A 25,396-nucleotide genomic window follows, 5' to 3' on the forward strand; every position below is an offset into this window, starting at 1 on the left:
TAATGGTAATGAGCAGGGGCGGAACTAGGTGAAATTTACAGGGGAGGCCAAAATTAATATAATAATATATATTATTAAAAAGCTTATTTATTTAAATTAAAAATATTAAATAATAGAAAATTTTAAAATATTTTGCAGGGGCCCGGGCCCCTGCTTGCCACCCCCTGGCTCCGTCCCTGGTAATGATAATGATTACGTTGAAGATTACTAGGTAAAGGTGGTGGTGGTGTTGGTTTAAGAGAAATTAGGGTTGCAAAATACATAGAAATCAAAGATTTGATGATCGGAAGGAGGATGGGGAGAGATCAAAGAATTGAATATACGGTACTTTGTTCTCCCCAGTTCCTAATCGGCTGAAACTAGACCGGTGGAAAGCTACAGAAGAAAGGAAAACAACTGCGAAAGGAAAAACAGAGGGCAGATAAGAGTATACATGGTTGATTTGATTTCAGATTTGTATGGTTAGGTGATGAGATTGTTTTGGTATATGAATGTACGTGCCAAAAACTTTTGTTAATTTTAAGTAAGAATGATTATTTTTTATTTTTTTTTGTGAAATATTCATATGAATATCGAGTCAACAGACATTTTTTATATAAAAAAACCCTTCAATGTTTGATAAAAGAATATAATATCTTGAATGAAAAAATCACAGCTATATTTTAGACCCTAGCTATGTTGTTGTCTGGTACTAGAAACTAAAGGCAAATCTTGAGACAAAATGCTCACCTAGATGAGTGGGGGCTTTATTTTGACTTCAATATCTGCACAATGCATTGAAGTTTTCTAGGTCGTAATGGCATGCAACGACTAAAGATGTGTTAATTAAGCACTATGTCATGGACCAAAATAAAAAATCCAGCCAGTAGGAGATTTGCTAATTGCATGATATCAACCATACTTTTATTTTTTTTAAAAAAACTACACATGAAAACAAACTTCTTTAATATAAATTAGATCTGTCGAGATATATATTCCTTTTAGTACAAAACACATAATATTTATGGGCTCAATTTTTAGCCCATTTCCATACATGTTTGATGGGTTTGAGTAGAATATTCGAGCTGAGAGTGAGCTCTGGTGACGTTCGAGTGCTGAACATGTCCAACACCTTCTTCTTGGGTGGGTTAGCTCGAGCCCAAGTGTGTTGGGTGTCTGCCCGATACCTTTTATTGCTCAAGCTCAGGTTCTGAACATGTCAAACATCTTCTTGTATTATTATATACTTTATTTTTTAAATAAAAAATGCTTTTAAAAATATCTATTATTACCATTCGTAAACTGTCAAATTAAAAGCTTTACTTTATGTTCTGAAATCCCTATAAATTATTCGATATATAGGTGTCATTAATTTGAGCCACAAGACTCGGTTGGGATTCAAGTTGTAATTAAGTGGATTAATCTTTAGTATTTGGCTTTTGAATACAATTATAAGTACTTAATCGTACTTCATGTTTGTAAACCAATACACAAACCTAGCTTGTTGATCAATATTGTCTATTTAAAACACCGATTTTTTCTTTAAGAACTTAAAATGTTAAATGGTGCATTTAAATTTTAACGTCAATAATAAGAAATTTCATGTTTTATATATAAAGAATACAAAAACCCACCTCAAAATTTTTAATTTTAAAACATAAATTTTTTTCCAATCAAATTAATACATCTCAATCGATCTTTTTTAATTTGAAATACTAAACAAACACAATAGAATTCTCCAAGAACTAATAAATAAATATATTTACAAACACAAAGGTAGCCTAGCTAGGGATTAAAGAATAATTAATTTTCTAAAACCTAGGAACTAATATATATATATATATATAATATGATTGCCAAGAAGAAGAAGAACCGGTAGAATGGCAGCAGAGGGATCGAGTTGGGACTTTGCATGCTAACATGGACAGCATCATGTTAATTGAGAACACGTTAATCGAACAAGATTAAAACTAAGCAGTGATCAGACACTACTTTAATATATTTGTTTTTGTTTCTGCTGATATTTTACATTTTACTACACTAAAAAGCAGAAAAAGTGGTTCAAGGCATGGCATTTCCAGCGATCCGTTTCTGTTGGACCTAGCTCCTATATATATATAAAAGTGAAAGCCTCTCTCTTTTTTACCTTTGTCTTCCTGCATTCCACACCTGCCACCCACTATTGATAATATATATACATATATATATGCAAGTGCTTTACTGTTTTTTGAGATATTTAGCCTAGTACCAAGCCCCTGTGGTCCAAACAATACAATAATACTAAAATCCATGAGAGAGTGCATTGTCTTCTTTTGTTTTATCGGATGTCGCAGAAGGAGAGAGTGCATTTTCTTGATCTTGAAACATTGCTCTTTGATGTACATAGCCTGTTTTATCTTGAGAACACCTCAATCACTTGCCTTTAATGAACATGTGTGAATGCGTGTTTCGTGTTGTAATAGTTTTCGTGATTATAATTTTAAAAAAATAAGTATATAAATCATTTTTGGATTTAAACAATGTTTTAAGATAGAGTTTTCAATAGATTTCTTGTAAAATTATAACTAACGAAACACTTTTAAATATATGTTTTGAATAAAAAATAATAAAAATAAACAAAAACCGAGCTTCAAGGTGAGGTTTTGGGAGCTGGAGACCCAAATTTCATTAATCTTTCCAAGCTACAGTGAGGAAAAAATCTCTTGCTCAAAGGGGTACGTAGCCTAGTGATTAAATTGAGAAATTTCAAGTTGAAAATCTTAGATTTAACACCCTGATCGATCTCCACTGTATATAAACCGATGATCAATGAGCTTTCCTGTAATAATAAATACTATTGTTTTTAATTAAAAAAAAAAACCATTCGAGTCATCTCTTACCCCTCAAGATCATATTTTTTTTTCTTTCATCGGGATGATCTCTTAGACTAAGTTATAGCATTCATCTATAAAAAAAATTAATGATTATGATCTCTTCTTGAATTCAAACCCGAGATTAATTCTATCTCCATTTTAAGCATAAAAACAAATTATGTAAATATGTTAAATCTGCACACAAATTTTGCAGTTTTCTATTTTCATAACCAAAGCAAAATTACCACATCCTATAACTCCAATCACCATATATGGCATGCAAGCACCAAAATTTAAAATCTTCCAAGATCCAAAAGAACATGAGTAATTTGTGTTTATTTGGTTTTAATTTGTGTTTCAAAAGTATATTTTAAAAAATTAATTTTTTTACTTTAAATTATTATTTTTTCTGTTTTTAGATTGTTTTGATATGCCAATATAAAAAAAAATAAAAAAATTATTTTAATATATTTTCAAGTAAAAAATACTCTTAAAATCAACAATATTATCTAATAAACTTTTAAAAAATTAAAGTTAAAATAAAAAAAGAAATATGTCAATTATATGATAAAAATCGACAAAAAAAATTGAAAAATCATATTCAAACATACCACCACCAGTCCACAAAGTAGAAGGTGATTGTTTAAACATAGGAATCACTGGTAACTAAGGAGAGTTCTAGCAATTAAAAGACAAGGCCTTGGAGTTTGGAACTGGACATTTTGTCATGGGGTTTTTGCCAAGAACAGGAACATGACAGATGCCTTTATCTGAATTTAGCTGGTGTTCATGACGTATGTTTAGAAATTGTTCTGAAAAAGTTTAAAAAACCCAACAGAGTAAAAGATTTTGACGCTTACAAAGGCCATTCATCATTATCATCATCACAGTCCTTTTGAATGCATCATCATTCTCATGATCAAGCAGTGAAATCATGCACAGTAATGAAAGAAAGTAAATGTTGCATGACATGGCTTGAATTTCCATGACTACCTTTCCTTTTCCATGCAACTGTTTTCACCCTAGAGTGCACAGAACAAATCAATAACTCTAGTTGTAACTGATGATCAAAGATATCAAAATCTTCCACGATAATGTGTAGACATCATTATATTCTAGAGTTAGATCCCAGTGCTTTCTCATTTGTCTATTTCACAAGAAACAAAACACAATTAAACAAGATTTGCTACAGAGCTTCTTCATGCTGCCTTCGTAGGGATTTGAAAGGTGTACCATGCCATTTGTAGTTCAAGTCCTGTGTTTTTCCAAAGGATAAAACCAACTTGAACACATCAATCAAGATTTTAGCCGTAAACATGGTTTAAATCTATGATCTGGAAAGGGAATAAAATGCGTAGAAGATAATCAAGTAATTTGATTGCGTCAACAAGAAGAAAGGATGTGAAAAGATAGAAGTAGAAAGATACCTCTCTTTTAGTAAAGAAAGTGTGGCCATGGGAATCAAATACTAGAGAATATATCCACTGCATGCTATACTCAGCTTCAAATCTTCAGTGCAGCTGCTAGCTTGTCTTCCACTAAAATGTCAATGGATATATTCTATGATGTTGAGTTTAGAATAAATATATAATGAACTGGAAATTAAGCATTGGTAAAGGTAATAGAGCAGCGATATATCTGTAATCTATCTACATAACTCTGCAGATCCAGTTACCCCCATCAAGAAATAACATATAAAAAAAGAGAATGCATGCCTTGGTCTTCAAAAGGGTTTTATTCTTTCAAGTTCTGCAGGCTAAGTTTTTGACAAAATTTCTTTTATCGTTTCTTTTAGAACCTCTCTGCAAGAGTGAAGAAAGTTGATCATCACATGCCTGCCATTACTGCACTAAACCTAATTAAAAAAAAGGGAGAAGGCTGAAAAGATAACATAAAAAGAATAATATATTGGTATATATGGAGAGAGAGAGAGAGAGACTAACCCTAGCTACTGCTCGAGAAGAGAGTTGCAGACACACACCCATTTCATTTGAAACAACATTTGAACATGTGAAAATCCATGTATCCAATGATGATAAAACACAAAAAGGTTAATTGGAAAAGGGAGAAAAAGAGGAGAACTGACAAAATCTCATAGCCCCATGATAACCTAAGTTGAAAAACATAAGTAATAATTGAATAGTAATTTGGATATTTCATACTTATAACAAGAAGTAATGATAGAAATTTATGTGTCTACCCATGTGATCTCAAGACAGTCAAAATGGATCATCATTACACCAATCTGCTACTAGTTAGTCAACAACCTTGATCTATGTGAAATTTACTAAAACATTGAATCCGATTAGAGAAAACCAGATAAATTACCAAAATCAAATAAAAGAAAAAAGAAAACACTACACATCACCTCCATATCTTGAAATTGATGATGATCAATCAAGCAATATATATATAGCTGAAGAACTCATGCATGTATGGAAGCATTAATTGAGGGGAATGAAGCCTGGTCCGAGGACATATTCACCACCAAGAGATGTGGTGGCCAGGCCTTGAACCAGACAACATTCACCACAAAAGTTAAGCTTCCTAGCTAGCTAGCTACCATCCTCTCTAAATTCTTGGCAAGCTTTTCTCTTTTCTTGATGATGAACAAAGTTCTCAAGAAATGTAGCTATAAAGGGACGAAACAGAAGGGAATGAATAAGGGTTTTGTGCTAAATACCATGGACAAAACAACAAACATGATGATGAAAATAATCATTTAGTTTTATTGGAAAGAAAAAAGGGGCCCCAAAGGAGAGAGAAGGGAGAGAATATGGGGTCTGGCCGTCCATGAGTTATGGTCATTTTTCTTGAACCCAGCTGTATAAAAATTAATTTGGTTTCTCCCTTTAGTCTGCTGTCTCATAAATAATACAACAAAACAATAAGAATATATTTGGCAACAGAATCCCTTCGACTTCTACCCTTAGATTTTGGCCATCATGACTCATAGATGTCATCCTCTACGTCTCTGTGTCTCTGTGTGTGTGTGGGTGTGCTTCTTTAATTTAAGGAAATAAATAAATAAATAAGGTAAAATGAAAATCAAAGCATACATAAGTGATAAGACTGTTCATGACTGCCTGTTAGTCATGTTTTGTACCATGAATCAGCTTCCATGTAGTGACAGGTATTACAACAGGAATTCCATACGAGAAATTAATTCATATTTCCTTTTCTTTTCTTTTTTTCCTTACGGCTGGTGGGTTTTATTGCCTTGTGAGGTTTGGAATTGAAGGACAGATCAAAAGAAAATAATCCATCTTGAATGCACGAATATTATTCCGGATATATATAGTTTTCCTAAAATATAGTTTTCCTAAAATATGATTAAATAAATTAACAAATTTGTACCTGAAATCCAGCAAAGATGGTATTAAAATGTGAAGACGGTAATGTTTTACATTATTATAGTAGTGATAACTTTTTAAAATGTTTTTTACTTGAAAATATATTAAAATAATTTTTTTTTATATTTTTACATCAGTACATCACAATAATAAAAAAACACTCAAAAAATTAATTTTTTTTTTAAAAAATAATTTAAAAAAAAACATAGCCACACTGCTAATCAAAAAGCTCAAAATATTCCGTTAAACTAAAATCACATTTTCAAGGGAATTGTATTTGTATCAAATCATTAATGAGTTGTTTAAAAATATTTGTATTTGGATGAGTTTTAAAAGTATATTTCATTAGTATTTTCTAGTAAATTTGATGAGTTGATATTAAAGATAAAATTAAATATGAAAAGAACTATTTTAAACTATTCTTAAACAAAAAAAAAATTTAAAGAAAAACATAATACATTATAATATCTAATTCAATCCCCTTATCATGCCCTTCAAAAAAAAAATCTTGCCTATATCTAATTTAAATGTTTTTTTTTATGTTAATTCATATGATTTATTAAAAATTTATTTTGGTATAATTTTATTTTGAAGTTTTATGTCTTCAAAGTTTTTTTTAAAAAAGGTCTCTAAACTATAAAGTTTGTGCAATCAAGTGCTTAGAATAATAATTTGTTTTTAAATTAGCAAGTGGGCGGGCGGTGATACCCGGAAAACATATTAACGAGTGTGAATCCTTTTCTTACCCTTTCCCTCGATCATTGGACGTTTATGATAGATAATTGTTAGGCCAGGTGGAGTGGGTACCCGCTTTATTGGGCCGGATAGTATTTTTTACACAAATATGGCCCGGCCCATTCGTAGCACTCTTTTCTTTTTTAACTTAATAAATCTTTTTAATTCAAAGTGTCATAGAAATTATAAATACTTACCATTTTCTTTTCAATCTTAAAATTAAGATTTATTTCTTAGGAAACAAGCATTTTGAATTATGTCCAATATTTTTTTCTTTTCTTCATGGAAACCCCTTTTTTTAAAAAAAAGAAAAAAGAAAAAAGAAAAAGGAGGAGCAATAATTCATGAAATTGACAATCAGAACCACAACATAACCCCATTTCACCACCCCAAACTCTCATCTTCCACTCGCAAAGAGTCGTTAACAGCAAGCAAATATAGTACAAAAAGAAATACATACATAACAAAAGAAAGCACAGCCGAATGAATGCAAGAATGAGTTCTTTGACATGCAGTGATAAAGAAGATGGAGGAGGAGGAGGAGGAGGAGGAGGAGGGTTCTGGTTTTGCTGGGTCACGTACGCAAGCAAGTACATGCATGACTTTACCTTAGTGGGTAATCATGGCCGTTCAAAGACAAAAAAGACTGTATCATTCTCAGAGACAGGATTTGATGCAAGAATTAATGATTTTTCATCTCAGACGTCGCGGTCTCCTAGTCTTCTTTGAAGTCTCCTATCCTTGATTTTGACAGTTAGTTTTTGTCCTGCCAAGCCAAAACACTGCTCAGCATGACCATTTGCCTCGGTTGCTCCCTTTTTTCCCCCATAGACGCCATCATTATTTTATTTTGGCGTGCTACTTATGGCTCCTTTGTTAAGTGAAATTTATCCAGGGTTATATATATGCGTTGTTTTTTAAATATATTAAAATATTTTTTTATTTAATTTTCAATTCATCAAATTAAAACTAATAATGAAACACTAAAGAAATAACAATTCAATATTTTTTCAAATGAAATATATTTTAAAAATATATCAAGAAATAAAAGTTACTCACTCTCAAAAACTTATTTATTGTGTTTAATTATTTGCGTGTTGTTACGTCCCCAAGGGGTGTAACGTGGTAGTAAAGGATTTGAGATCTGCATAACAGGTCTCGAGTTCGAGTCAGGGCGTGCACTTCTTGTAAGAGCCTGGGACAACCGGAATTTTACTTACTCACCTGAGCCTACAAAGTACGCTTTCTGGAAGGTGAGGTTTTCTCGAATAAAAAAAAAAAGGAGTGTCGTTAGGCACACAAATAAACAGGCTAGTGTCACGTAAAATCTGTTCAAACGATCCTTCCTAGCTTTTTCAAGGATTCTTATTTGAACCTTCAAATCTTCAAATTTGGAGAAATGTTTGTGGATATTAAGGTGAAACTACATTGGTCACTAACAAAAGACAGTTTGGCCGAGTGGTCTAAGGCGCCAGATTTAGGCTCTGGTCAGAAAGGGCGTGGGTTCAAATCCCACAGCTGTCAGTTTACACATCTTTTTTTGTTTTTTTAATGTGGTCCTAACTCTCTTTTTTTGTCTTCTATATCCATCCTTGTATTAAAAACTTTCTTGAGATTTGATCCCTCTTTCCGTTTCCGATTAATTTTAGCATTTCTTCATAATTATATATATGAGGGATTATTCAATATAACGAATCCGAGATTTTTTTCAATAGAAACATAAAAATTCATGAATTATATATATATATATATATATATATATATATATATATATATATATATATATAGAGAGAGAGAGAGAGAGAGAGAGAGAGCATAGCATCTTATTATCCACACCAACATTGAATAATGACCACAAAAAAGCAAGTACATAACTAGCAACCAACTTCTATACAACTCTTTCAAGTGTTCCTTCTTCCCTTCTTGCCACTGATCTCTGCAAGAAAGCACCCTAAAAAGAGAGCAACATGGCAATCTCAATTTCCACACCAACAGCCTATTTCAGCTGTTTTAACTCTTCAAACCAATCTTCCCTTCCATCTTTGCCTTTCAAGCCACTCAAACTCCCTCCATTCTGGCCTTGGCAGAAGGTGAAGATGGGCCCACTCACTGTCTCTCCAATGGGTTTTGGAACATGGGCTTGGGGCAACCAGCTTTTATGGGGGTACCAAGAATCAATGGACACTGATCTTCAACAAACTTTTAACTTGGCTGTTGAGAATGGCATCAATCTTTTTGACACTGCTGATTCTTATGGGACTGGCAGGTTAAATGGCCAAAGTGAAAAGCTTCTTGGCAAGTTTATACAAGAATTTCCAGGTTGGTATCTTTCTTGGTTTCATTTACTTCGTTGTATTGATTGAATTATGTAGGATTTAATCAACTATAATACTGGCCCTTTTCGCTTAATTACTGACACAGGATTTAATCCAGTTTGTAGTGATTAATTTGATGATCAATGTGGCATAATGTATGCATAATTTCTGATAATGGACATGCAGTATGATTTCAATATCCACTTGATCGCTGGACTTGATGAATAAATACTGCTAAATCTTAACTATTGCGCCCCCCCCCCCCCCGCGAGTGTCATCCTTGCATAAAGATAGGGAAAGAAAGAATGTGTTTTGGTTGTCACTAAGTGCATTCATGCCTTAATTCTCAGGAAAACAGGTGCGAAATGACATTGTGATTGCTACAAAGTTTGCAGCATACCCGTGGCGTCTGACACCGGGGCTGTTTGTGAAAGCTTGCAAGTAAACACCTCTAACTATTCTGTTTTCTGTCTCAAGTAGTGCGTGCTTTCTCATTTTTTTTCTTCAAAAACTTGACTCTATGCTGCCTGGAGACACTTAGCTTTATCATGTTCAATATGAACTGAAATGGCTCTGAATGGTTTTTTAGGGCGTCGTTGGAAAGGCTGGAAGTTGAGCAGATAGGCATAGGTCAATTACACTGGTCTACTGCAAACTATGCTCCTCTACAAGAGTTAGCTCTCTGGGATGGTTTAGTTGCAATGTATGAGCAGGTTATCGTTACTTATTTTCAAAGGGATTTCAGCTCCTAGAAATGCGTGTTGACTTGCAAGAACCTGTCCAGGATCGCAGTTGAAATCTGAATAATATTGAAGCAAATGTTTTTCAGTCCATATGCAAGACATGAACATTACTAGTAATTATCACACGATATGCATAAACATTCATATGTTTATTTTCATTCAAGAACCAATATTTGCGAAAGAACTTTTCTGAAGAATCAACGTGCTTTTTTACTGCTCAAAATCTAAAGAAGAGATGATAACAATGTTATCCTTCTTTCTTTTTTACCCATCTTCATCAACATTAAGTAATCAGTTTTTCCTTTCTTTGGTTTTTTTATATACACAAGTCTCAATATAATTTCTTGATTTGTTGAGATTTCCTCTATAAATCCAAATGGTTAAACTCACGAAAGGTGTTATTTAGGGTTTAGTTCGTGCTGTTGGAGTGAGCAATTATGGCCCAAAGCAGCTCATAAAGATCCATGATTACCTTAAAGCGCGAGGAGTGCCCCTTTGCTCAGCACAGGTATTTACATGCACAATATGTCATGACATTAGCAGAGCAGGTTAGCTGCATGAACAGCAATTTTTTCAGCTATATCTAGCACCATCAATCTCATATTGACACGAAACCAACCACTAGGTACAATTTTCTTTGCTAAGCATGGGAGAAGATCAGATGGAGATCAAGAAGGTTTGTGATTCTCTGGGAATCCGGTTGATTGCTTATAGTCCTTTAGGACTCGGAATGCTTACCGGGAAATATACATCGTCCAGACTTCCACTTGGGCCTCGGTACTAAGATTTGTGAACTTGCTACTTTAAATGTGTGATAAGAGGAGGTTGCTTATTGACTACTTGTCCCATAATAGTGATCTTAATTTTCTTCTGTAGGGCCTTCTTATTCAGGCAAATTCTTCCAGGACTGGAACCTTTGTTGAATTCCCTAGGAGAAATTGCACAGAGAAGGGGTAAAACTCTATCACAGGTGAAGTTCAAATTTTTAGTGATTGCTTCTTGATTGTGCCTATTGAAAAATTTACATTCCTGGGCCTGTTTTCTTGTCTGAAAGACCATAAGTGAGTAAACTATGGGTAGAGAATAATATCTATGCAGATTTACGAAACATGAACTTCTTTAGTTCAGGGAAGGCCAGATTCCAATTTGTTAATAAAGCAAGATAATCTCGCTTTGTTTTCAAGTTTCAGCAGTGCACATGTTATTGAGATCACAAATGAAAAAAAAAAATTATGGGATAAGAGGGCGATCCACAAGCTGCTTATTTAAGTAACCAACGCCTCTTAAGTCTCTTATACCAGGCATAAATTGTATTCCAGATGTTTTTGAGTCAGTTGAGTTCATCTGGCTTTTAGCGGCAGACATTCCAAAGCAACAATGTGTTACTAATTTAGGATATTCTGTTAGCAGGTTGCTATAAACTGGTGCATCTGCAAAGGTGCTATTCCAATTCCTGGAATCAAGACAGTAAAACAAGCTGAGGAAAACTTGGGTGCCCTTGGTTGGCGCTTGAGTTCAGACGAGTTGCTTCAATTGGAATATGCAGCAAGTGAGTCTCCTCAGAAAATGATCCAAAACATTTTTCAGACAAGGTAAGCATTGTATCGAACCTCACTATTTTTTTTTTAATTTTCCTTAAAAGGAGTTCTATCGACCAAATCATGAGTAACCACAGATGACTTGGGGATAAAGAAATCTATGTACTGGAAGTCCCTGTGACAAGAATTGAAGGCATGGACAAGGCAGAAGTCGAAAACCAGGTAGAAATCCTCTGTTATTAGTACTCAAAACATGAGGGAAAGTTGACATGGGTTGCAAAGAGACTAAATGGAGAAAAAACAAGAAGCTGCATCGCCTGCATGACCTTTATCCCCCATTAGACGATGTTGATAATTACAATTGAACAAGATTTGTTAGTCCCAGTGATCTTCTGTATTTCCAATGAACATTTATCTTTTAGTGATTGATAGAAGATTGACCAATTCATTCCGGATCACATATTTTGAGAGAAATCGTTATAATCCCTACAATTTCCAGTTATCTGAAATCAGAATGCAAGACTGCTTCAGTTGCCTTGGCATCAAGGATTTGGGATATGCTGGAAATATTTGAATGGAGATGAACCAAAGTTACAGGGTAATGAGGAATGGTTTGGTATATAAAAGCCAATAATGTCTCTGAATGAGTTCACACCTCAAGAATCTGGCCTAGTAGCCAAGTTGTTGAATTCCGCAGAGTGCTCAGGCCCAATCTAGTTATTGAATGCCACTGAGGAGCAGAAAACTACCTGGAGCAATAAAATTTGAAAGAGGACATAATGATTTAACTGTAGTATCAAGAATACGAGACTAACTGGCAGTTTCAAAGAATCTACATGCCTCCAGTTTCTTCCTGTCAACATGTCCTCCGGTCTATGAAATACAGCTTCAGTATAAAGAATCTAAATGCACTTTCAGAGGCCAAATAGGATTGACCGAAAGCCCGAGTACCTCCTCCACACACATGCTCAGGAGTAGAGAAACGGAAGCGGAAACTTTCAATGCCTATGCTACTGAGAAATAGGAAAGGATGCATCGCTATGAAACTCAGAAAATCATGTTGAAATGTTGTAACAGGAAAGCTCCAAGTGCCCGCTGAAACAAAGGAGAAGAGCACCAAGTGCAAAAGTTCTAGTTGTAACTTGTGTATGAAATGCCATCTGTTTGCCAATAATCAATGCTTGCAGACAGGATAATGGTCAGTCCATCCAGAGATTAATCAAACACTTTCCTACCTAGCTAAGCAAACAACAACAAAATAAAGAGGTTGATGACATGAAAAGCACAACAGTTTCTTTAAATCAGACATGGGAAGAAACAACGGTCAAAATTCTGCAGCATTGCTGGCTTTAGACCTATGTAATCGAAAACTAATCATAAAACAAGATATAAGGATGTTCCTAAACTAATTAGAGAGCCTTCATTTAACAAGCTTGCTGGGATTCCAAATTTTCCTCTCTTGTGCTTCTTCGTTTCTTCTTCTTACTTGAACTGCTTATCCCATTCAGGTTCTGTTTGTACTCGAGAAATTTTGCATACAACAAGGTTGGCTTTCTGAACATCAACAACATAAAGTATCATTAGACAAAGTGTGATTCCTAAAACATATGCATTGATGTGAATTTCATCACCTTTTCTTGTGTGCTATGATCATCTTTGTTAATTGGAACAAACTCAGCATTAACGCTGAATTCTTCTACCATCCAATCAGTTTCAGATCCATTGGGTGAGCTTCCTTGATAGAAATTCAGAGTCTTTGCATAACCAACAATTTTATCCTTCCATGTGATCGGGGCTGTGCCTTCGGGGTTAGCCGCATAGTAGCCATTCTCTGTTAAGATAATGTCAGCGTCCTTGCTACTAGTCGAAAAGAAAAACCACTCGTTGGCCACCCCGCCTTTAAAATCATCTAGTAATTGCAAAAGTTAGATTTTGAAGTAATACAAATAATGTCGACTTTATTCATGCTTGATGCAGGAGGTTTTGATGGATTGTATGAGGATCTCGTGGATGGCCTAATATTTATGTATTTCGACTAGATGACCTCAGAAGACTCATTGTGATCCCTTCTTCTTCTGGAAATTATTTGATTTCTATTCCTAAGAATCGGCTGCCACAATGCCGATGTTGCAACTAATTAACAGTGGAAACATGTGGTGTAATAGAAGAAAAGATAGAGAAAAAAAAAGATGTTCATGTGTCAAAAAAAAAAAAGAAATAGACAAACCTTAGGGGAGTTTATCAGGGCTTGATGCATATACATCAGTGGTGGGGATAACATCAGCAGGAAGTTGCTGACCCAGAATTTTTTTCTTCAAATAATGAACTATTAGATCATCATCATTAGGGCTAAATCTGTAGCCGGTAGGCACATTCGAAGCTTGTGCACCACTGGCCATAGTGGTATTTAGACAAAATTCTAGTAAGAAAAACTGAAATGCTAGTCACTGGAGATATTGATTTGTGCATGGTACGGTAGTGTGTGTGTGTGTGTGTGTGTGTATATATATAGAGAGAGAGAGAGAGAGAGATTGGAAATTGAATCAAGTCCAATTTGTGATGGTAAATCCTGATGCTACAATTCAGTATTTTTCCTATTAAAACTCAACCAGTGCTAACAAGGAATTGATGTTGTTGTACTTGTAGAAACTAAAGGATTATATGGATATGTTATAAATAGATGTAGTGATAAACTAAAGATGATTTATAGACACGTAGAAAAAAAATGAACTCAAGAGAAAGTTTGGCAGCGCCAGATTATCATAGTAATTAAAAAAAATTATAATTTTTGATTCAATCATTGAATTATGTTTAAGTTTTTATGAGAGATTTTTAAAACCTAGTTCCATATAAAGATGTTTTGTTGAGTCATCTGCTACACAGGTTTTCTCAAATTAGACCTAGAGGATCTTGTTTGAACTAATTTTGATACTTTTTTTTATATTTGTTTAATTTTGGGGTTTTTGTTATTTTTCTTAATGTTTTAGGATTTTGATTTTATTATCTATTAAAAGTCAATTTTCTGGTCTATTTAAAGAAATTGTAAACCTCATAAAAAATAAAGCTTGATTAGATTTTATTTTGGAGAATAAAACTACAAATTTAGAGTTGTAACCCTTTTCTTTCATAAAATTCTGTTTTTTTTTTGTGCTTCTTGTTGTCTTTTGTGCTTCTTCCTGTGCACCAGGATTCTATCATAAAAGTGGAAAACAGCACTAGTGGTTCAGATTTTGAAGAACTTAAATGCCTATGAATCTGACTCTACCTTATTCAATTCAAGTAGGCTGTTTTCGAGACCAAAACAGGAAAAAAAAAAAAGATAAGATGTTAAGTTGTGATTTTCATATTGTAGACTAGATGAATTTATCTCGAAATCCTCACTCCTTTCTTCACAGCATGCTCAAGTAAAGTTGAGACTCAAAACATGCAATGTACCTTTAGTTTCTGGGGCAAATCTGGCTGGTCTGTAGTCTATCTCGGGTTGCCAGGTCTCCAGTGTGGCTCAGGCTCAAGATTCTTACAACCCATGAGGACAGAAGACCTGGGCAACTAGTTTTTCTAACATTTTTTAGAGTTTGCATTTTACAAATTTATTTGGACAACTATAGCCACCTGATGGGAGACTGCTCTACTCATACCAAATCTGTCAAGTCCAGAAAGAAGTTGAAAATTCTTCATATTGAACAACTGCACTAGCTTGCCGGAATTTTGTGAGGCAATGCAGCAGGTATGCACAGGGTATTATCAAGCAATATGCGGCATACCAGTTGACTGCTTACAATGCAGACGCAAGCACCAGGACCAGCTTCTGCAAATTGTCACAGGAGACTACATTTTCATGGAGCATTAATGAGCTTTGAGGAAGTCACAAGCCGACTACCTTTGCACGAATAGAGAACCATAAATGCTTCATGTGTTAATTGTAGAACTTACCATGGATCTGAGTTGTGAGATCTATTTTCTTCAACCTGAGAGTTTCTCTAGCACAGGTATGTGCCGTTGTGCACATAACAAATCATTACACCTCAAAGGTAGAGGGAATGTCCACGAGTCTTCTTCAAGAATAATATAAATCATTCATGCAGCTTTACCTATCTGCTTAAGTTTTTAGTTTCGGGTTGACATTGTCCTTGACACGAGTCCTTTTGTGAATGTAGTTTGTCAGTATAAATCAACTTTCAGAGGAGAAAAACAGCTGGGGCGACGTGCGGAAATCAGAAAAGGATGTATCATTATGAAACTCAGACAATTATGTTAAAATCTGAGAACAGGAAAGCGTTGTGTGCCCATTGAAGCAGAGGAGAAGAGCACCAAGAGCAAAACTTCGAGCTTCATGTCGGACAACAATCAATGAAACACTGAGAATGAGATGCATTGTAAAGTTCAATTAAGTTGCTTCAGAAAGTGAAATAGACCATAGGAAACACACTAGTCACAATGCATTTACAATAGAAGAAATAAGATGAACAACAATTAATTGAAAATCAATGGACCTTATTGCTGAAGAAATTCATGCATGACATTATGAACACAAGATATCCCATGAATAGAGCAGTTCCCTTATATAGTTCGAGAAGACGAGTGATCTTGGAGTAGCTGGTCTACTTTTGAACCCCAATGCCCATAAATTTGTTTTTAAGAAAATCTGTACAGTGGAGCGGGTCTAGTTCTGATTTTGAGACTTTCTAAATTGACAACATTCAGGGATGCGGCTCAAGATTAGTCTCATCAAAATCTGTTTTTTTTTTCTAAAGATTTTATCCAGTGGAAAAGCTCTTCAAAGGAACTTCAAATTTAGCTAGTCATAACTTAAAAACCACAGGTTCTGCATGGCAGGTCAGGAATGCTGGATTAATCGTATTCTAGGCCGAAACAACAAACAGTCTATTTCTTTTCGAAAAAACCTCATCTCTGTTGTCAACAATGAGAAAGCGCATCGACTCTGAAGTAGCATTAATCGCAAACTTGGACAAATGGAGTTTTTTTCAAGTTTTATTTTTTTCATTTCTAACATCAATACATTTTTCTTTTAAAAAAAACAACTAAAAATATCAATTTAAAGTTTCTTTTAAGCAAAAAACAATTTAAAACACTTTGAAGAACAAGTTATATATAACGGATACAAACATAAAAATATGAAAACTGAAATTGACAAAGCTGCTGGTGAGAGCATCGTAACTAAAAAGCTATCATTGTCTGATGAAACTCGGATCTCAAGGACCAAGTAGCTACAAAGTCGAATTTCATATTCTATAAACATACCACTTCAACAGAATATTCCCTTTAATCAGATTAAGTGATATCTGCCACATTATCTAAAAAAGATGTGTTAAGTTTGGATCACGCATTCGAAATAAAGATCACAGTACAAAAGTATTCTAAAACCAAATAACATGAAAGTCTTGAACCCTAACCAGAAAAATATTTGATACCAACATAATCAAAGACAAACATCCAAAAACCTAATAAGAAATGCAGTAACCATGCCTCCTGATCAATAGTCTACTTAATCTTCTTCTTTGGCCTCAACTGCAAGATAAAACGAGATAATGGGTGTTAACTATTTTGAAAATAAAACATGTAAAGCTGTATAATACTAAAATATAAACATCAAAGGCAATTGACATGTGCTGAGATGATTTTACCTGGTTGCTGTGGCCACACTTCTTCTTCCTGCAGTTGACGGCACGAGGATGCAGGCGTGCATAACATCTGTACAGCACATTATTCAACAGTCAGAATTATGCCTACTATCACCACATAACACGATGTGCATTACACATATCCGCAGATAAAGATAAGATTTTGAGGCCAAGACATTCAATATCACAACTGCTTAACATGCTGCATGCCTGATAGTAGTAAGGATGTAATGAACTTATGAAATTTTTACCAGCTTGTTCACTACTTAAAAGCATTCAAGGTGCTAGGTATCTTAAATGGGAAATGGTTTAGATGAGCATAAGAAATCTAGCTATTGATCAACGTCGTTAGGGTAGAAACAAATGAAGAGTTTTGGGACAATTTAACTTACTTGCGGCAAATCATCTTTTCCTGGTTATATTTCCTGGCCAGAGCCATCAAAGATGGCTCAATAATGCCACCACGAAGCCTCAGAACCAGATGCAGTGTTGACTCTGCACAAATACACAGATTTAAAATCTAACATCCATTACAGCCCCATCACAAAAACAAATATCCAATTCAGGACCGTATTCACATTCATTTGATTGGTCTAGGAGAGAAAATCCAGCAAGTTAAAAGCTTTTTATCACAATATTTCACATCTATCTATATATTGCAATGTAAAGATTTTTATCACAGTATTTCACATCTATCTATATAATGCAATGTTATTTGACAGGGAAACTTTTTTCAACCAATGCTTAAGAATTTCTATGATATGACCATGAAAATTATAATAAATCAGCAGAGTTATACCTTTTGAATCACAAAAGGTTCATTTAAACATAATTCAAAAAAAGCCCGAAGCCAAATTAATAAAAACACCAAGCCCGTCTAAAAGTTTTAATGTTTTTTTAGCAAAACTATATACTTTTCTTTTTATCATTAAGATTCTATGCAATACAATCATCATAGTTATACTTATTCAACAAAAACCCCACTCTTTGAATTGCAAACCTTTCATTTAAAGGTAAATGAAAGAATCAAATTGACTATTGTTTATTTTCAATTAAATTTTCAGCAAAGATTCAGCATTCCCAAAGTCACCCCTCTCTTGCAAGAGGATTCCCTGCATGTCAACACCTGGTAAGATTCTTCAAGTTGCATCGAATAAAACCACAGACTCCACTGCTTGTGCGTGCCCCAGTCAATTCCTTTGAGTTCCATTCTTGCGAACGTACTACCCAAGAGGGATACTTAACGCGTTAGCTACAGCACTGCACCGGTCGATACGCACAGCGCCCAGTATCCATCATTTACGGCTAGGACTACTGGGTCTATAATTGCAAACCTTTATCTTTTACCATTTAAACTCTCTAAAATATGGCCACTACAACAACTAATCTACTGCTAAATCAGCCCTTCAATCACAAAACTTCAATTTTACCATAATTGAGCAGGAGCAAGAACTCAACGAGAATAAAATTCAAACTTTTCAACTAAACCCAACAAAAAAAAGTCAAATTGTTATTCAAGAAACTAACCCTTCTGGATATTGTAATCAGCAAGGGTACGGCCATCCTCCAGCTGCTTCCCAGCAAAGATCAGTCTCTGCTGATCAGGAGGAATCCCTTCCTTGTCCTGGATTTTGGCTTTGACATTGTCAATAGTATCACTAGATTCGACCTCAAGAGTGATGGTCTTGCCAGTCAGGGTTTTCACAAAGATCTGCATTCTGCCAAATGTGAGGCCACCGTATGAGCCTGCTTTCTTTATATAGTGTGACGGTCAGTGGCAGCTAGGGTTTCCCTTCTGTTTTGAGGTAGTGTTTGTATTTTAGGATTGTGGTATGCTGAACGAGAATAGGCCTCATTTTTTTAATGTCATGATGATGTCATCCGAGTTTAGTTAATTCATGCAGATCTCAGTTTTTGGATAGGCATTGGTTAATTTAATTTTTTAATATATATATATATATATATATATATTAATTTTAAATTTTAAATTTTTTGAGTAAATAATATCAACAAATGAGAGATTTTCTTTCCCCTTGTTTATTTGGATGGTCAATGAAAAAAATGTAGAGGTAGGTATCAAAATATTTCTGTACTTAGAATTAAGTCTTGTAAAAAGTATTTCTCATATTTATTAAATTCTAGCTTGATTTATAATTTGAATTATTAGAGTTATCTAATCAACAAGCAGATTATTGGTTCAATCTAGATTTATTATTTTTATTTAAAATAATATTATTTTGAATTTTTTTAAAATTTCTTAGTTTTGAGCAATTAAAATTCGATTTTATTTAAACCGAGCCATCCAAACCGCATGTCAACTCGTATGGTTCCTGGTTAGTCAAGCAATGCCAAAAATAGTTTAAAATAAAACTCGTTTAGGTTAGGCAAGTGAGAAAAGATTGAAGAAAAAATATCACGGCTACAGAAAACTCTCTTTATGGGACCCGAACCTTGCGGCACACTTTTGCCTTCCTCAGCATAGTCTGTCCACCTCATCAGAAACCCAAGGTCAAATTACCTTTTTAGTTGGTCCCTCGACTATTATGAATGTTTCATATAGCTCCTCGGCAATTAAATTTGCTGATGTAAACCTTATACTTCACGTTTGACCGGATGGATACCATTTAATATGGATCCACTATCCGGATATCAATCGAAGTAAATAATATATTAAAAAATAATCACTTTTACGTGTATAACCAATTCAACATAAATCAAAAAAATTATATTCTCATAAATAAAATAAAAACAGTACATTAAATGCCTCCACTTTAATGATATATTGATTATTTTGGTTAAACTTGACGATTTTATTTGAGAAAACAATGCACAAACCGTAAAGGATAGTGAGTTATTCAATCTTGATCCAATTTATTATATATATATATATATATATATATATAGAGAGAGAGAGAGAGAGAGAGAGAATCACTTTGTAAATTTGATAGTGAGATTTATAACCAGGTATTATATTAATATAGTAAATAAAAATTTGTTTGTTTTTGAGTTTTGAAATTACTTTTTTAAAAATATTTTTTTGTTTTAAATTAATTTTTATTTATTTATTTTTAAAATATTTTCACATGCTGATATTAAAGATCAATTTTAAAAAATATAAATATTATTTTAATATATTTAAAAAAAACATTTTAAAAAATAATTATTAATATAATATCAAACGAGCTCTAAATATATCACAACTTTTTAAAATTTGTTTTTAAATATCTAGCACTTTCTAAAAAGAAAAAGAAAAAGAAGTTGTTTAAATGTGAAGAAAATTATTATTAGTTTATAATCAACAAATAAAGTAACGGCAGTTTAACAAAATTAAAACATCAAGGGCTAAAGAACAATTTATCCAAACTAAGTTAGAGTTTCTCATCATACCATGTTATATAATTTCTAGAGTTCTTATTTATTTAACTTTTAAAGCTCTGTTTAGTAATGGTGTTCAATATGTTTTTAAAATTATCCTTTATATAAAAAAATTAATATTATTTTTAATTGTTTCAAATATCAAAAAAAATTAAAAATTATTTTAAATAAAAAAAAATAATTTAAAAATCATGCTAATTAAAAAACAAACACTCTATATGTGTGGACTTGTAAGAGAAACAACCAATCACAGCTTTCCAAACTCTCACAGCGAGACCCACACATTGCAATGATACACGTGTACCTCTCTCCGCATAGTTTGTAACGCCACCTCATCAAAGAAAAAACCCAAAATCCCAAGCTCTATCCTTCACCTACCATCAATCCAGATCATCAGAGAATCACAAGTGCTTCAAACAATCTAACGGCTAGAAATAAATCACTCACACTTTCCATGGCTACTGCTTCTTCATCTCTCACCTTCTCCACTTCCCTGCCAAAATTTTGCAGACCCTACTCCATTTCTATAACCCCACCACCACAGGTATCAGTCTATTTTAAGAAACTCTCTATCAGTTCTTCTTTAAAGATATCAAAAAGAACAACAACAAGGGCATCATCCATGGCTTCTTCTGGGATCACCACCATTGATCAGAATAACAAGAAGGTAGTGGAAGTGTTTGATACGGAGGAGGATTTGGCTGTTTCTCTTGCAAAATACACTGCTGATTTATCTGATAAGTTTGCTAAAGAAAGAGGGGCTTTCACTGTTGTTGTATCTGGTGGTTCTCTCATTAAGTCCCTCAGGTATTTGTCACTGTAGTCTTACTTGATTAAACCAGTCAAGTTCATAAATTTGATGTTCATTGATGGATTGATGATGATGGGTTCTTAATGGTTTGTGATTTTATTGCGGGGTTCAGGAAATTGGTGGAGGCACCTTATGTGGATTCAATAGATTGGTCAAAATGGCAAGTGTTTTGGGTGGATGAGAGAGTTGTTCCTAAAGATCATCCAGACAGTAACTACAAACTTGCTTTTGATGGTTTCCTCTCAAAGGTACATTTATCTTTATTTGTTTTGTAACATAGTGGTCTTTTGGCTGAAAACATTACATTGTTATAATCATTCATGTTATGTGGTCACTCTTCAAGTTATGTTGTTCTTAGTATTATGATCTTCCCATAGGAAATTATTGATGATGGTTTGATTCCCTATTGTCAGTTTGAATGGTGTCATTTCTGTTTTTTAATCTTAAGTTTAGAATATGAGTAGATCATTTAGGTGGCCCAATTGATTTTTCTGAGAAGTCTAAAAAAGTCATGTTTTTTATTATTTGTTTTACCTTATATTATTAGACATTGAAATAGGTATTCCACCAAATGGAGAAATGCTGAAAATATCTGATCATGAAAGTACGAATGCTCTTGCAAATCTAGTTCCTTTCTGTCATGGATATCAGACTTTTGATGCTAGTTTGTGTCCTACTTTAACCAGATAAGCCTTTTTTCTCCTTAATTTTTTGCAGGTACCAATACCCCCTGGTAACGTTCATGCCATCAACGATGCCCTGTCTTCTGAGGGTGCTGCGGATGATTATGAAACTTGTCTCAAACATCTGGTTCATACTGGTGTGATAAATATATCTTCATTGAGCGGGTTCCCAAAGTTTGATCTCATGCTTGTGGGAATGGGTCCAGATGGACATGTAGCCTCTCTGTTCCCTGGCCATCCACTCCTCAAGGAAAACCAGAAATGGGTTACAAACATCACAGATTCTCCAAAACCACCCCCAGAGAGAATCACCTTTACCTTCCCTGTCATCAACTCATCTGCATACATTGCTCTTGTGGTGTGCGGTGCTGGTAAAGCTAGCATAGTGCAGACAGCATTGGGAAAGAGTCAAAAGTCTGAGGTGTTTCCTGTTCAAATGGTTTCACCTGAAGGGGAGTTGAAGTGGTTTTTGGACAAAGATGCAGCTTCAAAGCTGTAGGAGAGCAAATGTAACTTTATGAGTTCAACAAATAAGAGTCACGAGCTGCATGACTGTTTCTGCTGTGTTGTTGATCAGTAGATGTGCTACTCGTTGTTGTAATCTCAGTGATAGTTTTGGATTAGTGGGGATTTTCTTCTTGTACTTGGTCAATCAAAAGACTTACATTGTATGGAATGTTGTTAAGCAGCTTTTTAAAGAGAATCGTTTTTGCAGATACAATCATGCTTGTATTTCACAGATTTTTGTTATTGAACTTGTTGATTCTCTAGTTTCTGTTGAGTTCTAATAATTCTTTTCCTGATAAATAACTGTCTATGCAGAAAGAGCCAGAGGCCATGGCATTTTATTCTCAAGGCAAATCCTGGCATTTCATTCCTGAGGATTAGATTTCTGGTTCTCTAATTAAGTCATTCAGGTCTGTCGCTCTCTCCCACTTAATTAAATTTGTAAAATTCTATCATTTTTTGCTTGCATGGAATTGATGATGATGGGTTCTTGTTGGTTTATTGTAATCTTTTGTTCGTTTTAGGATGTTAGTGGAATCACCTTTTGTGGATTCAATGAATATGTCAAATGGCATATGTTTTGGGTGGATGAGAGAGGTCTTTCTAAAGATAATGTTGGCATTAACTACAAACTTGCTTTTGATGGTTCTCTCAAAGGGATATCTCTTTCTTTTTTAGTAATAACATGGTCTGTGTACCTGAAAGATAATGTTGATATCATCAATTCATGTCACGTGATCATTTCTTCAAGTTACCTTGTTCTTAGGCTTAGGATTTTAATCTTTTCAATTGGGAATTGTCTACTTCATGTCTGGACAGATGTCTGTTGCCATTTTGAATGATTTCTTTGTTAGGCTCCAGTTGATTATGCTGGGTAGTCTAGAAAAGTCATGTTTTCAGGTAATTATTTGTTTGACATTAAAGTATTGCACAACGGAGAGGTGTTCCTCTGACAAATGGAAAAACTATGAAAAGATTCTGACATGAAAGTAAAAACGGTCTTACAAATCTATCTTCCAGCACAACAAATGGAACCCTTAAAATTGAAGCTGCCTCTGATTGATGTTGAATTTTTAATCATTGTTAATGCTAAATATTTTGATGTTGAAAGTAAATATGTTGAAAATTGAGGCAGGTTTATTTCTTTTGTTATGGATATGAGAGAACTTCCTTTTATCACCATAACAATCTTAATCTCTTGTTGAAACTTATATGTCCAAGTAACTGACTCACAAAACATGGTGTTTATGTTTTAATTTGGGAGCTTATGTCCTTTCTTTGCGAATATTAAGACTTCTGATGCTAGTTTATGTCCTTAAACTAGATAAACTTTTAAATTTTCAGCAGGTAAGAATTCTCACCGGAAACATGTGTGCCATCAACAATGCACTGTCAGCTGAGTGAGCAGCTGACTGCTGACAGTCATGAAACCTGTCTCAAACACTTGGTTAATGCTGGGGTGAAGACAAATCATCAGTGAGTGGTTTCCCAAAGTTTGACATGTAGCTTCACTTTTCCCTAGGAATCCACTTCTCAAAGAAAATCAGAAATGGGTTTCTCACATTAAAGACTCACCAGAACCACCTCCAGAGAATTACTTTACCTTCCCAGTCATCAACTCATCTTCATACATTGCCCTTGCTGTGTGCAATGCTAGTAAAGCTGGTGCAGTGCAAACAGCATGGGGAAATAGTCAAAATTCTATTGTGCTGCCTGTACAAATGTTTAACCTGAAGGGGAATTAAAGTGATTTTTAGGCAAGGATGCACCTTCAAAGCTGTAGAATGTGAACTGGTTCTTCTGATATTATACACTCCCTGGACTTCCAGATTTTTGTATTGAAAGAATGTGCTCTTTATAATACTTAGATGCCGCACAAATTACTATCACCATACCCTATCAACCGCAGAACATAGTATCTCTCTGGACTGCTGTGTATTGGTTTTTGATATTCTAAAATCATCTTGATCCACCTGATGGTGGCCTTGGTATCTATTCGATAGTGATTTGTCTGGTTGGTTGTGTTAGCTTTGTGATTCGTGCTTTATCTTTGTTAGTAATCAGCTTCACACTTTATGCTTCATGCTTCCTTCTCTTTATCTTTTTATCTTTGTTAGTAATCAGCTTCACACTTTATGCTTCATGCTTCCTTCTCTTTATCTTTTTTATGCTCCGTTTTTCTCTTTCTTATACTACTATTATTATCTTGGCAGATTCGCTGTTCTTTATTTTTAGGTCAAGTTTCAAGTCATTTTTCCACGGTTGCATTCAAGTGAAACAAAGAACGGTGATGAATTTGCAACTATATAGATGCCCTGTTGGTTTTTGCTATTCTCTGTACTTATGCTTTATATGCGTGATTTTCATTTATTCCTTTTCTTCCAGTATCACTATTAGCTTTACGCCTCATTCTACATCTTCTACATCCTCTCAAGATTCATACTTCCAGGGAAGACTTGAAGAAAGTGTGAATGCATCAATTTGGATGTGGATAGCTTGAAGGATATATGCTTCATTTGGGAATGCGGCCAACTGCAGAACTGACCGCATTCTCGGTATCTGAAAGCTAGTCTGAGAATAACTTTATAATAAAAATAAATAAAATTATTATAATTTATTGATGGTTATGTTAAAATTCCAGAATTATGATTCGAATTTTATATCAACACTAGTGTTTGGTACTTCGTTGTTGCAGCCAAAGTTGATCGTAGAACAGAAGAGGTTTGACCTGAATTATAATGAATGAAAGAAGAGAAGATTCAAGGTTGTTGGCCGCCGAGGAAGAGAATTTGCAGGCTCTTCCTCAGAGGAGAAGTATACGCAATGCTTATCTACAGGTTGACCATGGATAAAACAGAGAAAT

The 25,396-nt window shown here is 34.3% G+C and overlaps 3 protein-coding genes, 1 long non-coding RNA gene and 1 other non-coding gene across 6 annotated transcripts; 3 read left to right on the forward strand and 2 right to left on the reverse strand.

Annotated features, from left to right (window-relative positions):
• Positions 1-3,776: 3,776 nt before the first annotated feature.
• LOC133675232 (uncharacterized) lies at positions 3,777-5,382 on the reverse strand. The gene is made up of 2 exons (XR_009835378.1): positions 4,259-5,382; positions 3,777-4,086 (listed from the first exon to the last, which is right to left on the reverse strand). It is a non-coding gene; the product is annotated as an uncharacterized LOC133675232 (long non-coding RNA).
• Positions 5,383-8,363: 2,981 nt separating this feature from the next.
• On the forward strand, positions 8,364-8,443 carry TRNAL-UAG (transfer RNA leucine (anticodon UAG)). The gene has a single exon. It is a non-coding gene; the product is annotated as a tRNA-Leu (tRNA).
• A 314-nt stretch (positions 8,444-8,757) lies between these two features.
• Positions 8,758-11,973, forward strand: LOC133675277 (pyridoxal reductase, chloroplastic). 2 transcript variants are annotated; one of them, XM_062096604.1, is made up of 8 exons: positions 8,760-9,238; positions 9,585-9,675; positions 9,824-9,947; positions 10,384-10,485; positions 10,603-10,754; positions 10,854-10,947; positions 11,388-11,569; positions 11,653-11,973. In XM_062096604.1, exons 1-8 carry the CDS (start codon positions 8,887-8,889, stop codon positions 11,654-11,656), a joined length of 1,101 nt encoding a protein of 366 aa, XP_061952588.1. In that variant the 5' UTR covers positions 8,760-8,886; the 3' UTR covers positions 11,657-11,973. The 2 variants fall into 2 exon arrangements, with proteins under 2 accessions (XP_061952589.1, XP_061952588.1); XM_062096605.1 differs by lacking the exon at positions 11,653-11,973 and having other exon boundaries at positions 8,758-9,238; positions 11,388-11,573.
• Positions 11,974-16,740: 4,767 nt separating this feature from the next.
• LOC133675269 (ubiquitin-ribosomal protein eL40 fusion protein) lies at positions 16,741-18,902 on the reverse strand. Its single transcript, XM_062096594.1, has 4 exons — positions 18,685-18,902; positions 17,550-17,652; positions 17,161-17,227; positions 16,741-17,044 (listed from the first exon to the last, which is right to left on the reverse strand). Exons 1-4 carry the CDS (start codon positions 18,872-18,874, stop codon positions 17,018-17,020), a joined length of 387 nt encoding a protein of 128 aa, XP_061952578.1. The 5' UTR covers positions 18,875-18,902; the 3' UTR covers positions 16,741-17,017.
• A 2,000-nt stretch (positions 18,903-20,902) lies between these two features.
• LOC133676303 (6-phosphogluconolactonase 3, chloroplastic-like) lies at positions 20,903-22,747 on the forward strand. The gene is made up of 3 exons (XM_062097960.1): positions 20,903-21,339; positions 21,456-21,591; positions 22,061-22,747. The coding sequence occupies exons 1-3, from the start codon at positions 20,987-20,989 to the stop codon at positions 22,523-22,525; spliced, it is 954 nt and encodes a 317-aa protein (XP_061953944.1). The 5' UTR covers positions 20,903-20,986; the 3' UTR covers positions 22,526-22,747.
• The last annotated feature ends 2,649 nt before the right edge of the window (positions 22,748-25,396 follow it).

The sequence above is a fragment of the Populus nigra genome, chromosome 16, assembly GCF_951802175.1.
Source record: "Populus nigra chromosome 16, ddPopNigr1.1, whole genome shotgun sequence".
Lineage (NCBI taxonomy): Eukaryota > Viridiplantae > Streptophyta > Magnoliopsida > Malpighiales > Salicaceae > Populus > Populus nigra.

Coding starts and splice junctions, on each gene's coding strand:
- LOC133675269 (XM_062096594.1), bottom strand. CDS start 18,874: ATGCAGATCTTTGTGAAAACCCTGACTGGCAAGACCATCACTCTTGAG. Junction 17,653..18,684: donor TGATTACAATATCCAGAAGG/GTTAGTTTCTTG, acceptor GTATTTGTGCAG/AGTCAACACTGCATCTGGTT. Junction 17,045..17,160: donor AGTGTGGCCACAGCAACCAG/GTAAAATCATCT, acceptor TTTATCTTGCAG/TTGAGGCCAAAGAAGAAGAT.
- LOC133675277 (XM_062096605.1), top strand. CDS start 8,887: ATGGCAATCTCAATTTCCACACCAACAGCCTATTTCAGCTGTTTTAAC. Junction 9,948..10,383: donor TAGTTGCAATGTATGAGCAG/GTTATCGTTACT, acceptor GGTGTTATTTAG/GGTTTAGTTCGTGCTGTTGG. Junction 10,948..11,387: donor GGGGTAAAACTCTATCACAG/GTGAAGTTCAAA, acceptor TTCTGTTAGCAG/GTTGCTATAAACTGGTGCAT.
- LOC133676303 (XM_062097960.1), top strand. CDS start 20,987: ATGGCTACTGCTTCTTCATCTCTCACCTTCTCCACTTCCCTGCCAAAA. Junction 21,340..21,455: donor TCTCTCATTAAGTCCCTCAG/GTATTTGTCACT, acceptor TGCGGGGTTCAG/GAAATTGGTGGAGGCACCTT. Junction 21,592..22,060: donor TTGATGGTTTCCTCTCAAAG/GTACATTTATCT, acceptor AATTTTTTGCAG/GTACCAATACCCCCTGGTAA.